The 14385-nt window shown below is 47.4% G+C and overlaps 1 protein-coding gene across 4 annotated transcripts in view; it reads right to left on the bottom strand.

Moving 5' to 3' along the window:
- PTPRA (protein tyrosine phosphatase receptor type A) overlaps positions 1–14385 on the bottom strand; it is a 208324-nt gene that overhangs the window by 77890 nt on the left and 116049 nt on the right. For all 4 annotated transcript variants that reach the window (XM_075572537.1, XM_075572565.1, XM_075572555.1 and 1 more), the window contains one exon: positions 1574–1652. In XM_075572537.1, coding sequence (XP_075428652.1) covers positions 1574–1646 — 73 coding nt within the window. In that variant the 5' untranslated portion in view covers positions 1647–1652. The remainder of the gene's footprint in view (positions 1–1573; positions 1653–14385) is intronic.

Below are 14385 nucleotides of genomic sequence, written 5' to 3'. Positions count from 1 at the left end.
AATATCTGTGTTGTACTTTGCACGGTGAAGGAGTCGTTACGTTTTTTACCCACCATAATCTAATAATGCCCGTTTTTAAGTGACACAAGCTCCGCAACGCAGAATCAATAATCCAACGTATGGGAGAGCCGTCTCGGGTTGGGGTTCACCGATTCTGCATCATCCTGGCCCCAGGCTTAGCTGCATAAACTGTTTAATGAAGCAGGCAGAAGCGCAAAGCGTTGCGTATACAGCCAGACACGCCCACTGGGTGCTAATTTCAATGTCACGGACCTTAATTCTCACCGGCATCTTAACCATTGTTTGGCAAGTGACTAACAGGTGAATATAAAGGAGGTGTTGGGACCTGCAGATACATTCTTATACACCATCTTGGCAGCTCCATTCTTGGAGTTTTTGATAATGTATTGCACAGTAGTTATGTTCTATACTACTGCCTTATTTAAAAAACAGAATTTAATGGCAGATAAGAATCACTTCGGGCTACTATATTTTAACAAGCTTTTTATAATCATATCACATGGATTACTTCTGGGAGGTTTTTTTTGCAGTAATTCAGAAATGCAGTATCTGCTTATACTGTATATGTTACAGGTTACAGTGACTATTTGAAGGGTGTACAAAATAGAAAATTAAGATTTTGAAGTTCTCTTAATAAAAGCATATTGTGTGATGTCTAAAAAGAAATGAAAAACGCAGAATGCAAAATACTGTGAAAAGTGTTTTAATTCCTGGATGTTTCGTTGAGGAACATTGGGTGTGGTGCGGGAGGGAAAGGACCTTCTATAGGTCAGGTTATGTACAAATTATACCCATGAAGAACTCCATTCAAATGTACCACTAACTGCTAAAGAACTTGGGGGGCAGTTTCACCAAGCGCCGGTATATGTTGTCACATCCGATCTGGCATTACCTTCCATTGACCAGCACCAATACTTGCCGAATCTGCCCCTTCATTTCCTCCAGGGCTAGTGGATTTATCTACAAATGCCCTCTTGCACTCGCTGCTCCTGAGACCCGTCGGCTGCACACGGCACAGCTTCTCTGGCAGCATGGAGCTTCAGTACATAGACGTAATGAGCCTGGCACATCTTTCCCGCGACCAGCTTGAGTTACCGCAGGATATAGGTTATATATGGTATGGAGGTTTGTGACCCTCCTCCTCCCTGAATTTAAGCTCGCCCAGCCCACTTTTACACAGCAGGTCTTGTGATGCACCTGTGAATAACCAGTCTATTGAGACTTATTCCCCCATCAGAGAGGCAAAGAGAAGGTTTGCAGATAGCGTTGGGACCTGTAATAAGGACATGCCTTGGCGTGGTTACAGGCTTAAAAATAACTTTGGCCAAAGAATTTGACTAAATAACCCTTACTTATGAGAAGTGAAACAGATATGTATTTAACCATCATTTGTCATATTGGATGTAGCACTGGGGCTTTTTGTCTTTTGTTGTGTACATTGGGTCACAAACCCAGTGGCACTGCTTTTGGCACAAATCTATGTGGTGGGTTTGAGTTCTGAGCTTGCAGAGGTTGTGTGTGTACTGCAGATTTAAAGCACCTCTGCCCTTACCTGTGGTGGCATTGTTTGCATTCAGGCATGTTAGACTGCTGCCCAGCAAGAGGAACAGGAGCCAGGAATCCATGGTGCTCTACAAAACACAGAAAAAAAGCAATAAGTACCCACCCTCTCTTACCTACTAATAAAGTACTGGCACGCACAAGGGATTGTATTTATATTTTATAGGACCAAACTGAAAATCCCTACAGTCATTTTCTCATCATCAACTCAATCAGTGGCAAACAAAAAGCCCCCCCTTGAAATATTATCTAACAATGTCTCATAAGGGGACAAATGAATTCGTTCCCGACTCCAAATAACATCCTTCCCATGTATACTGATTTGGTATATCCCTGTATATCTTTCCTTTCTAAAAAAAAATATGTCCAACCTTTTTTCGAACAAATCTATTGTATCTGCCATCACAGTCTCCATGGGTAATGAATCCCACATCTTAACTGCCCTTACTGTAAAGAACCCTTTCCTTTGTTACTGGTGATATCTCCTTTCCTCGAACCTAAAGGCATAACCCCTGTGTCCTTTGTTCTTCCCTTGGAAGGAATAGTTCTTTTGAAAGCTCCTTGTATTGTCCCCAAATATATTTGGATGTAGTTACCATATCCCCTCTTAGATGTCTCTTTCCTCATGTAGACAGATGTAATTAGCTATCCACTCCTACATCGTGAGTATGTTACCTGATTATGTAGCAGGATTGCTTCCTGTTTTTAATTAAGATGTGATACAAGAACAACATAAAATCCTGATGTACTTCATACTTCATAAATGGCACTTTATCACCGGGACAAATTATGAACAAAGTCCCACCCTCTGTAAAACTTACCTTGGGATATTCAACCACTACAGTTAATTTTTGGACACTACAATCACCAGAAAACAAGATAGTTACGTCGAAACACCTACTGAAAACCCACAGACCTGCATATTTACATGCACCTGGCTTCCATACCAGCCACGCCAAGACATCTACACTTATTAGCCAGACTGAGATACCTCTGAATCTGCTCTAACACCCACACAAGGGACAAACTCTTCAAATCGCGTCATAATGCCTTTATGGAAAAAGAGCACTGAGCCCGCCAAATAGAGATTGAATACAAGCAATACAAGGCCCAAGAAAAAAAGGTTACTACAGTTCAAATAGACAGAGAAACATAAGGCTAGGTCTCCGCTGAAGCCGGCGGTGTGCGCGCCTGCGCCTCCCACCAGCCCCTTACCTCCTCCCTAGCTGTCCCCAGTGGCGCCTCGCTCCCAGGCTCACTGCGCACTGTTGCGCATCAGCCAGCAGGGGCTACAACAGGATTGAGTTCCCGTGTGGCGACGTGTCACGTGGTGGGCAGGGAGCCAATCAGAAAGACTGATGGGTGGAGAGACAGACACAGGGGGGGGGGGGGCGGGGGAGCAGCACAAGGGGTACAGAGAGATAGACTGATAGGAGGGAGAGTGGCATGGGGAGAGGGTGAGGGGGGAGAAGCAAAGTGGCACGGGGGGGGGAGAGGCCAAATATCTATAATTCACTTTTTTCACAGCACCTTACAGCCACGGGGGAGAGGAGAGTAGCACGGGAGAGGGGGACAACCCCCCGTCACGGTCGCTCCCAGTCGCATCATGGCCCTGCCCACCTGGCCCGTTTTGGTTGCGCCCCCCGCATCTAAAACGCTCCCTGCAGACCGCAGAGTGCAGTGAAGTGCCACCAGGACGCGTGCAGTGGGGCCTTAGCCTAGGGTACAAATGGTACCTTAATAGTCAACTCATAGGTAAAAAGAGTGGAAGCTTTCAGAAGCACAAAGGCCTCTTTGTTCAGGCAGATCGAAAAGTAAAACTGAATGGATACTTCTAGTCGTAACTTGCAACCCCCTTCACACACAACTCAAAGGCAGCATCAAAGATTGAGATCTTCTGATGAAAGGCTGAGAACTATTTTCCCAGAACCACCTATGGTGGCCCACTATCAGCATTCCAACCCCACAAACATGCTCAACAGAAACAGGACCGGTCTCTACCCATAATACAGAAAAGAAATTAACACAGCCCTACAATCAAAACATACAAACATATCGCCACCATCACCCCGGCTCAGAACAGTAAGATCAATATACAAGGGTCATTAACCTGCAAATCCAGCTATATGAACTGTGTAGAAGAAACAAAACAGGCCGTTCAGACTAGGATGAATCACCAGATTCACAATATCAGCCATCAATACCAGAACTCACCTGGGACCGCACTTTCCCCAAGCCGCACACTCCCTGTCAGCCTTAATCATCATCATTCTCGAAGGACATTGTTAAGATACACAGGAGAGAAGAACATGGGAACGAAAATATATCCAATTGCTGGACTCTCTAAAAAAACAATGGCTGAATCAATATACTGAATTGATGACATTATAGCAACATCGAACCCACTCCCTGCTCCACAGTTTAGAGAAGAGGACACCCCTCTCCCTTGATCTGCTATTTATCCACCTGCGGCCCCTCTCATATTCCAAGTGCAGATTCCCCAAGAGATCATCTCCACTCCCTACTCATCATTTTAGGACAGGGGTGGCCAACTCAAGGGCCACCAACAGGTCAGGTTTTAAGGATACCCGCTGCTTCAGTACAGATGGCTAAATCAACGACAGCCACCTGTTCTGAAGCAGGGGTATCCCCAATACCTGGCCTATTGGTGGCTCTTGAGGACTGTAGTTGGCCACTCCGGCTTGAGGATATATTTGCTCCCTTCTAACTGTGCTGCCGCAGTAGACTCGAAGAAGAAACCTTACAGATGTAGTCTTAGGCTTATTGTCTTCGGTGCCGCGATCACAGCACCAAAGGATTAATGCTGTTGGGGTCCCATTTGAAAGCATGGAAGCCCGCCCTGCCCGAAGCCCGATCATGGCAGGCTGCTTTTGCTTGTTCGCAGGTCTGCAAGCCTCGCTACATCAGTATGTTCAGACAGCTCTGAAATCTAACAATCTACGAAGAACTAAAATGCTGAAAGGTATTACAACGTACAGTGAATCCGTTTTTCTCTAGGACCAAAACAGCCACCAGAACTCTGAACTACAGGAAGGATACAATGAGATTTAATAATCATGCCCTCTGAAGGAGCATTAGTTTTGCTCAAAATCAGAGTGAAAGGCTGCGCCCATACAGCCTTCGTCCGCGTAGAGGTGTGTGTGACGTCACCCGCGTGAAGCGGGTGCGTTTTCAGGACATGGTAGTCACGCCGTCTGGGGGCGTGTCTGTGACGTCACAGAGCTGGTTCGCCCTCGTTGGGCAAACCGCTCACATGACCTGCCCGTCACGCCGAGAAATCAGTTTCAACTGCTGTCGCCCGCGCGGTTTATGGGCGCAATCAATGCCTTAAGGCAATGTGATCGTGCCGTGGTCTTCCGCAGCATGGACGACGCCTAAGGCTGGGACCATGGTACCCGCGGACCAGCGAACAGACTGCCTTAAGGCAGTGTTCGCGTCCATGCGGCGTGTGTGCGGAAGCGGGCGCACGTTGCGCAAGAAATCAGTTCAAACTGATTTCTTGGCGCGACAGGCCGGTCACGTGAGCTGTTCGCCCAGCTCTGTGACGCCTCTAGGCACGCCCCCCACGGCCCGTCCACCATGGCCAGGGAAAGCACCCGCTTACCTCACAGCCTCCGCGCGGGGTGAAGGGGCCATGGCCCCAGCCTAAGAGGTCATGGCAGGAACTGGTCAACGCCCTAACCATGCTACACCTACTCCTCCTTTCAATACAATTGTTATTTCTATAAACACAGGCTGTTTTTTTGCCGCATTCTCCTGGTATCTGTTGATCACCCAGCTGGGTGTCGCTGAAATTATACGGGGCTTCCATTCAGACGTACAAATTAGGCAGGAGAGAAAATCAGCTAAGACGTTAAACTGGGGTAGACCCCACAATGCTACTGGGAAGAGTGTAAGATATGCTGTAGGGTGTAATCCACGTCCGATGCCCACACACAAACAAGTTTTAGTGAAACTTAATGTTCGCCCCCTTTCTTTGGGTGTTGTCGGGGCAGAGCAGGTCTGTCCGACAACACCCTAAAACTATACCAACATAGGTAAATGGAACGTTGACATCATCCTTCATTCATGAACAGGAAGAATAGGAGGGGGGGAAGCTTATTAGGAGCCAAATATTGACAGATGCTGATTACTTAAGTGTTTTTTGACTGGTCACTGCAGACAAGAGTAGTTAAACGGAGAGCAGCACTTACCCTACAAACAATGCCAAACTCTGGCAAGATTATCTGTAGGGCTGTGAATTGATTTAATGTTTCCTGGAGCAAGAGAACACTTGTACATAATCATATACAGTAGCCTAGCCTGCCCAGCCACTGAAACCGGTGGGACTTGGTGTAAGTAGTTCAGCAGGAATGCAAAAGCAAGCAGATGGCTTATTCCTGCAAAACTAACTGAACACCAATCTAATGGGAGAAAGCGAACAGAATTAATATTTACAAATGATTACCAAGGGGTCCTATAAATTATACCAATGGAGAATGGTGAACCCCACAAAGCGTACACTACACTACACGTATATAATTATTGTTCATGCTTTTGTAACATAGCAAACAGACACACAGTTATATGTATTTATACATACAGAAGAGGGACATACATGGAGGCAATGCAGCACACTGACCAATCACATTTGATCTGATTCTGTAATGTTATCATCTATATTAGGGGTGACCAACTGCCACCAACAGGCCACATATTAGGGCCATTCCTCTTTCAGCACTGGTGGCTCAATCAGTGGCTCAGTCAGAATGAAGACCTGTGCTGAAGCAGGGATATCCTGAATACCCGACATGTGTGATGGCCCTTGAGGACCGGAGTTGGCCAAACCTAATCTAGATAATAAACATGTTACATTGATTGCAAATAAATAAATATATATATTATATCAGTATCCTTATGGCAACACAGGGTGGGGCTCAGCATACACTAATCTCCCAGTAACCCATTAGGAGGGGATACACACACACGTGTGCGTTTCATCTCTTTACTTTACATATAGTCCCGAGTGACAGATTACCTCCTGGCCACAGTTTGTCCCCGTGGATAGCACTCCAGCGCCCAAGACTTAATATGGCTAAAAGTGAGCTTCTCATATTTCCCCCTAAACCTGGCCCAATATCCCGTTTTTTCATCACAGAAAACAGTACCACCCTCTATCCTGTCACCAAAGCACCTTGTCTAGGGGTGACATTTGACTCTTCCCTTTCTTTCGACCATTCACAATCACGGCATTGCTAAAATGTGATGCTTCTTCCTCCGAAATATTGCCAAAGACCCGCCCTTTCCTGTCAATCTACTGCTAAAACTAACCTTATGCTCTCCCATCTGCATTATTGATACATACTGCTAACAGGTCTCCCAAATTTCTCCCCTGCAATATCTCCAAAACTCTGCTGCTAGAATAGTTTCACTTTCTCCCAAATTTCTGCTCATCTCCTCCTTAAACCCCTCTCCTGGCTTCCCATCAAGCTTTGGATCACACCCAAAGTTCTCCTCCTTACCGATAAGGCTCTCCATTCATCTGCTCCTCCCTACACACCAGCTTTAATTTCCCATGAAGTCCCGCTCGTCTCCTGCACACTACCCATAAAACTGTCTCCTTTGCACCCCTTTCACCTCTACCTCTCGCCTTAAACCCTTTTCCCCTCACTGCCTCTTACCTATGAAACTCCATCAACCTCAGCATACGCCAAGCACCTTCTCTCCCCACCTTTAAGACAAACCGTCAAAAAAAATTCCTGTAAGCATATCAATAGCCAAGACTCGTGTCTGGGGACTACTGCCCCACACCCACAGTCGTTCCTACCATTGTGTCCAAACACTGCCATCCACTGCACTTATCCCCGCACCTCAGTCTCTGCAAGTCTCCCAACATACCACTTAGATTGTAAGCTCTTCGGGGCAGGGATTGCCTTTCCTATGGTCTGATCTTGTTTGTTGCACTTATTGTACTGTAATTCCCTGTACTGCATTTTCTCTTGTAAAGTGCAAAGTACAGCTGTAGGCACGATATAAATTAAGAAATACATACAACACCTGGTGACGGCTCGCTAGACTCGGAACATTATGCATCGGATGTATAATGTGGTTATAGGGTCTTTCCTATGCCTTAAACCAGCAATGAACTGTGAAGAAATTATGTATAATACTGCTAAAATAAACCTTTAAGAAATGAAAAAGCACAACTAAAAAACCTGGACAGAACAAACATGAATACAACAAAAGACAGGGGGTGCCCAATGCTACATCCAATTGACAAAACATATATGGTAATAAGTACAAAGTTCAAATACTTTATTAATAATAATAATAACCAAGAAATTATCAAGTAATTATTATTATTATTATTGAAGTATTTGAACTTTGTACTTATTACCATATATGTTTTGTCAATTGGATGTAGCATTGGGCACCGCTGTCTTTTGTTGTATACATTTGCCACGCTGAGTAGCACTCTTTTTTGACATAAATATATATTCCTGATGTGGTGGGTGTGGGAGTTTGAGCTAGCTGGGAATATGTGTTAATCAATTTCGGAACAAACATTTGCAAATGACTTCTGTCCATGTCCTATGGTGTATTCAAAAGTGTTCTGTCCATTGGACACAATTTATTTATTTTTTTACAATTATGGATGTGTGTGTGTGTGTGTGTTTCTGGTAACTGTCCTGTTATAACAACACAATAAAAACTAAACCGTCAACTGTCACCCACAGTGGTTGGTTTACAGTTGGTGGATAACCACTGTTAAGTGTGAAAAGAAATAACTGATAATATTTTTCAGACTGTAAGGGGAAGTTCTAAACCCCAAAGCCACAATGAGCAGCAGGACGTGAAACCGCTGTGCAAAACGACCACGTACACTCAGGCGTTGACAATAACAATGAGCCTCGAAACTATGGAAAGTAGTAATCTAAGTCAGTGTTATTCAACCAGGGTTCCTAGGAATCGTTGGGTTCCCCGAGCGTCCATAAAGGGTTCCCTGTAATTTTCTGGTCATTTGAAAATTGTATCAAATACAGAAGAATTTATAATACATCTGATCTCAGATGCACTATTAGAGAGGGTTGGGGTTCCTTACAATGCATCTGATCTCAGATGCACTATTAGAGAGGTTTGGGGTTCCTTACAATGCATCGGATCTCAGGCGCGCTATTAGAGAGGGTTGGGGTTCCTTACAATGCATCGGATCTCAGGCGCGCTATTAGAGAGGTTTGGGGTTCCTCAGAATTTCACTTAGGATTCCTTAACCAAAAAAGGTTGGATATCACTGATCTAAGTCAAAAAGTGTTAAAAACCGAGTATTAGGCTGCGTCCATAGAAGGACAGGCCGCGCTGAGCCGTGCGGACGCTCCGCGCTGAGCCCCTGCGGACGCTCCGCGCTGAGCCCCTGCATCCTCAATGAGGATGCCTTCAGAGGGGGCTCACGCGAGCGTCCGCAGGCGTGCTGAGGCTTTGGAGTTTTCAGCCGAGCGCCAAGCTGTTTTTCAGCGCGCTGTCGGCTGAAAACCTCCAATCAGCCTGAAGCAGCGTCAACGTCACGGCGCCGTGACGTCGGCGCCGTGACATTGACGTCAGTGCGTCGCGGGCGATTGGCCCAGCGACGTCACTGTCCCGCCTCCAACCACCTCCCCCCCGGCTCCCTTCGCGCATGCTGGCTCGCCTGCAAGTCCGTGCAATCACGCTGACTGAAGCAGGCGAGCCTCAGCGTTAGCGCGCCTCCGCTCTCCCCACACCTCTATGGCCCGGGCCTTAGATTTAAAAAATTTAAAAAAAAACAGCATTAAAAAGGTGCAAGAAGCTCGCTCCTAAAGTATAATAAGAAATGGAAAAAAAAATGTGTTTTCAGTGCAAACTAGTGCCTTAACCCTTGCAGTGCCGGACGCCCGGCGTATCCGGTCACGTGATCCCTTCAGCAGCATTCACGGCACCGCCACTGCCCCCTTGCCGATAGAAACAGGCGTGGAGCCCGCACCACTCTCCCAGCAGGCAGAGAACTCCACATCGGCCCCTGTACAACAAGCATTTCCTTTTGCTATACCAGGTATCTCCACAAACAGGGGCCGCCACGCGGCAGGGCCCGTGACGTACCACGTACAGTACATCATACGCACTGAAAGGGTTAAAGAGCCAGTCTGAATAAGACCCAAGAAAAGCCCTTGGGAAGAATGGCGCCCTGGAGAGAGACGCATGTGGCCTGTGACTGTTCTGTAATCGTTCTCACACTTTTGTGTTACCTGGCTGCAATTTGCTCTCTCCAGGCCTTTGATGCGACTCAGATCAATCCCTCTCATATCCCACCGTCCCAATGAATGGACCGGTAATTCCTGCAATCAGTGCCCATTATTCCAATATTCCTTCACTTTCATTGTAGACAAATCAGCCCCCGATTATTGCAACAAAGGAGGACACCTATTAGGGGTGCCTTGTTGCCCCCTTGCTGGACCTGATAGTTTTGCGTGTGAACGCAGATTATAAACCATTGCCCGTAATTGTTCACCAGCTACGCGTGGTGCCTGGCGTGCTTGATTTCATTTGATTATATTTGCATAAAGGCGTTTTCCTATTGTAATACGCCAGCCTGCGTGTTTAGCTCCTGTTTCTCTATGTATAAAAGGGATGCCTCTGCCAGATCATTTCCCCGATCCCAACCGGCTGAAATCATTGCTGTCTTGCAGTAGGAAACCCCTCTGGGGTTTAGGATTCGGGCACATTGATTCTTCATTTAATACGCATCAACACTCGATTGTGCCAACGTTACACAACATCTGTGGCAGCAAAATCATTGTTGGTTACATTTGAACTTTAAGAAATCTCTTCCTGCTCTTTCCGAAGCTTCCCTCCTCCCCCTCCCCACCCCCTCTTTAAACTGATGCACCGTCCAGGAGATATACTGTAAGCCAGGGGAGCACAATCTTTTTTCCCTGCGTGCCCCCCCCCCCCCCCCGCCTGCTGTTCCCATCTCTCTCCACGCCACCCCCCACCCCCCTCCTCTTACCAAGTCTCCTGCATCATGATGTCACGTTGCCATGGCAACGCGCCATCATTTGCCGCCGCGTTGCCATGGTGCCGCGTCTCCAGAAGCAAGGTAAGTGCAGTTTACAGAGGCCTTCGCCGCTTCCCCGGCACTTAGTGCTTTGGGAAGCGTGCGGGGCCTCTGTAAACCCCGCACCCCCCACAGACAGACAGACAGACAGACAGACAATCTCGCGCCCCCCCAGTTTGCGCACCGCTGCTGTCAGCGTTTAAAGTATTACGTTTCCGGGGAAGTTAACACAGAGCTCTCGTCCGAGCCCCAAGCCCCCGGCCCGCATTGTACGTTAGGGCCTGAGGTTGCAGGCGTGGCAGGACACGGTCAAGCATAGACCTGGGAAGGAATATAATCCCGCTGATTTCATGTCCAGACATCCTGAAAAAAACTATTCCATCTTCACCAGGACTAGCTGAGGCCTACGCCAAATATATCGCTTTTCCAATCAGTCCCTACGTTTCTTACAGTACACAGGCTGAAGGAGTGCTCAAAAAGTGTCCCCGAAATACCATTTGTCAGAGCAGTGGGGCGCAACATTTTCTACGGGGGGCTCCGACCCGAGGCTTACAGAGGCCCCCGCACTCTTCCCCACAACATTTAAACGGATTGCATGGGGAGAGCGCGGGGGACTCTGTAACTGCCTCGTACCTTCTCTCCGGTTCCTCCTCCTGCATCTTCTGACAGAGACGATGCGTCGCCATGACAACCCAGCGTCACATGACGCCGCAGAGATGAGGAGATGCCGGAGAGCAGGTAAGTTGGATGGACTTAAAAAGTCGGGGTGCCCCTGTGTCAGAGAATGCATACAAACCTACCCGTGCAATTATTTACTATGGTAAGTTTTTCAAAATGATTTTAAAATGCCTATAGGGGTCTAATGCCTTAGGTATCAGAACGCTACATTTGATTGGGGGCAATCACATGACCAAAGTGAACTAATTCCAGTGACCTGTTTAGGGGTCTTTTCTGCGTAATTTATGTGGCCCAGGTCCCCTTGGGCTCCCCTTTAGTCCCCCTCACCTCCACTCATCTCCGCTGCAAATGGGGAGCGCTGCGGGTGCAAGCGGGGTCGTGCACGCGCCTCCGGTAAGGCTGGGGAGAGTATAGGGGGCCGCCGGAGTCGCGAGCACCTCGCCAGAGCTCCGAAGGGAGCAAGTACTCAGGGCGCCGCCATCTTGCCTTTGTACACACATGCGCAGTATCTTCCCCTAGTGCGGCGGCCATTACAAATAGCACGCATGCGCAGGTCGCGCAAGCGGCGGCCAATAGGGGAAAACACTCTCTGCAGGGACTACATGTCCCATGAGCCTCTAGGGCAGTAGTCATGTGACACCTAGCAGCACAGTAGTCATGTGACACCTAGCAGCCAATCGCGCGCTTGCAGATACATTTGGCACGCTGGAGCCACGCTAGCCAGTGGGAAGAGGGACCTCTTGATGAGTAGGTAGTGTCCATGGAGCAGTGCTCCCCTGGACTAGGCCAGAGCTTCCCCCTTAGGCCCCAGTTAGGGCCCAACTCACAGTAGCTTGTGGCTGCTATAGGGAAAGCCCATAGTCAGGAACCTTTCCCCAGTAGCTGCCTATAGTCAGGTGCAGCACCGTTGAGACGTCACGCGGTGACTGCGGCCTGTGGTCTGCGACCAGACCAGCTACGCGGTAAGGTGATATTATCCACACCGGAATTTGCCCCCACGCGGAGGCGGACGCCATCGCGGTCGACAACGTTGGATCGGACGGATCCTCTGTTATTCTGCAGTACCCGGGTGCTGGAGCCCGGGGCAGGTACCTAACCAAGTGCACTAACACTCCACGGGATAGCACTATCTCCAACACTTTGGGTGGGCCTGGACTTTGGGAAAAGGGACATCAGGGAATTGGTGCCTGGCGCCCAATGTACTCTGGGGACACTCGCTGGTGTCATCAGGTTGGGGGCAATATTACTATGGGGTACAGGGTACCAATATTATTTGTGTTCAGTAACAGGTTATTAGCATATATTTGTGTGCGAGTATTATTAGTATAGGTCCTGTAAGGGTTCATCCTGCCAAGTCGGGATCCCTTGCAGGTGGAGGCGCCATATGAATCAGGTACGCCCCAGGCTCCCAGCGGCGGAGGTTCAGGCCTTGTGAGCCATAGGTAACGCCCCACACACACACACCGTAGCCGCCCTATCTTCCATAGGGTGGGGGAAAGTGCGCTTCATTTATAAACATTTTACCCAAATCCGACAACTAGAAGTAATTTCGTCAATTAGTTTTATAGCGAGGCTTGGGAAGGGTGCGACTTGCTCTGGCTGCTCCCTTTGGTGTGATCAGCGTGCGCTTGTACAGCCAGAATCCCTCCTCCCCACATCTTTCCTGGTTCTCTGGTAAGGTCAGGGCGGGATAACCCTTCATTGACAAACACTTCCCCGTTCAAGCGAATAAAAAGGTGCAATCTACACCGTATTTTATTTTTTTTAATATTCCTTTTTCTTTTTTTTTTTAAATACAGAAGCAGGGGGTCCTCCAGAGCTGAACCCCATTCATTTCCATTCCGGGGACCCCCTGCTTGCAGAGATACTTGCCTCCGAAGGGGGTGCCGGTATCGCCTGGAGTTTTCTGACGTTTAACGCCCCCGGTCACCTGAGCCAATAGGAAGCTGCACCGGATGACATCACAGCTTCCTATTGGCCCGCAGGGTCCGGGAGCTTTGAAAAGCATATATATAGTGAGCCCTGGAGCGGCTCCCTGCACCCACTACGGAGGTAGGTATCTCCGGAAGCAGAGGGTCCCCGGAGCTGAAATTAATGTGGTTCTGCTACGGACCACCTGCTTCAACCCTGTATTTAAAATAATGACATAATGCAACGTATTTTTGCATCTATAAACGAGATTTCCTAGTGCGGCAGGTTTAGGCATCACTGGATATGCTCAGACTTGTCTGTGATTGAATCAGATGACAGGATAACATGACCTTGTTATTCAAGGGGTTATGTTCAGGCAGCACACACATCCTCTCTGAATGGCAGTTACCCATCACACAAAGGGCATCACTTTAGCAGGAGACTTGCTTTTTCACTTGACTTTTTTGGCTGGAGATCAATACATATTGAGCAGAAACTCTCCACTAAAAAATAGCTCAGAGTATTAAACAACAACATAGTCTGTATATATGTGTGTGTACATGTATGTATGTGTGTGTACATGTATGTATGTGTGTGTACATGTATGTATGTGTGTATATGTATGTATGTATGTGTATGTGTATATATGTATGTGTATATATGTATGTGTATATATGTATGTACTGTATGTATGTGTATATATGTATGTACTGTATGTGTGTGTGTATATGTATGTACTGTATGTGTGTGTATATGTATGTACTGTATGTGTGTGTATGTGTGTACTGTATGTGTGTGTATGTGTGTACTGTATGTGTGTGTATGTGTGTACTGTATGTGTGTGTACTGTATGTGTGTGTATGTATGTATAATTGTGTGTGTGTGTGTGTGTGTGTGTGTGTGTGTGTGTGTGTGTGTGTGTGTGTGTGTGTGTGTGTGTGTGTCCTAAAAGGCATCACAACATACAGCTTATTTACATTTCTGAAAGACTAAAACGGCTACTAGCATTAAGCTGCATATTTGTATGATTTGGTCAAATAAAAATCTCGTGTGTGAGCACCTTCACAAGTCTCAGACCGTTCTGCACCCCGCCTTTCCCCATCCACTCTTAGCATACAGCACTCCCACTGCAGCCAGGGATTCTGGGT

This window comes from Ascaphus truei, chromosome 1 (assembly GCF_040206685.1).
Source record: "Ascaphus truei isolate aAscTru1 chromosome 1, aAscTru1.hap1, whole genome shotgun sequence".
Classification (NCBI taxonomy): Eukaryota; Metazoa; Chordata; class Amphibia; order Anura; family Ascaphidae; genus Ascaphus; species Ascaphus truei.
The sequence above is the reverse complement of the archived record's forward strand: the minus strand, read 5'-3'. Positions and strand labels throughout refer to the sequence as shown.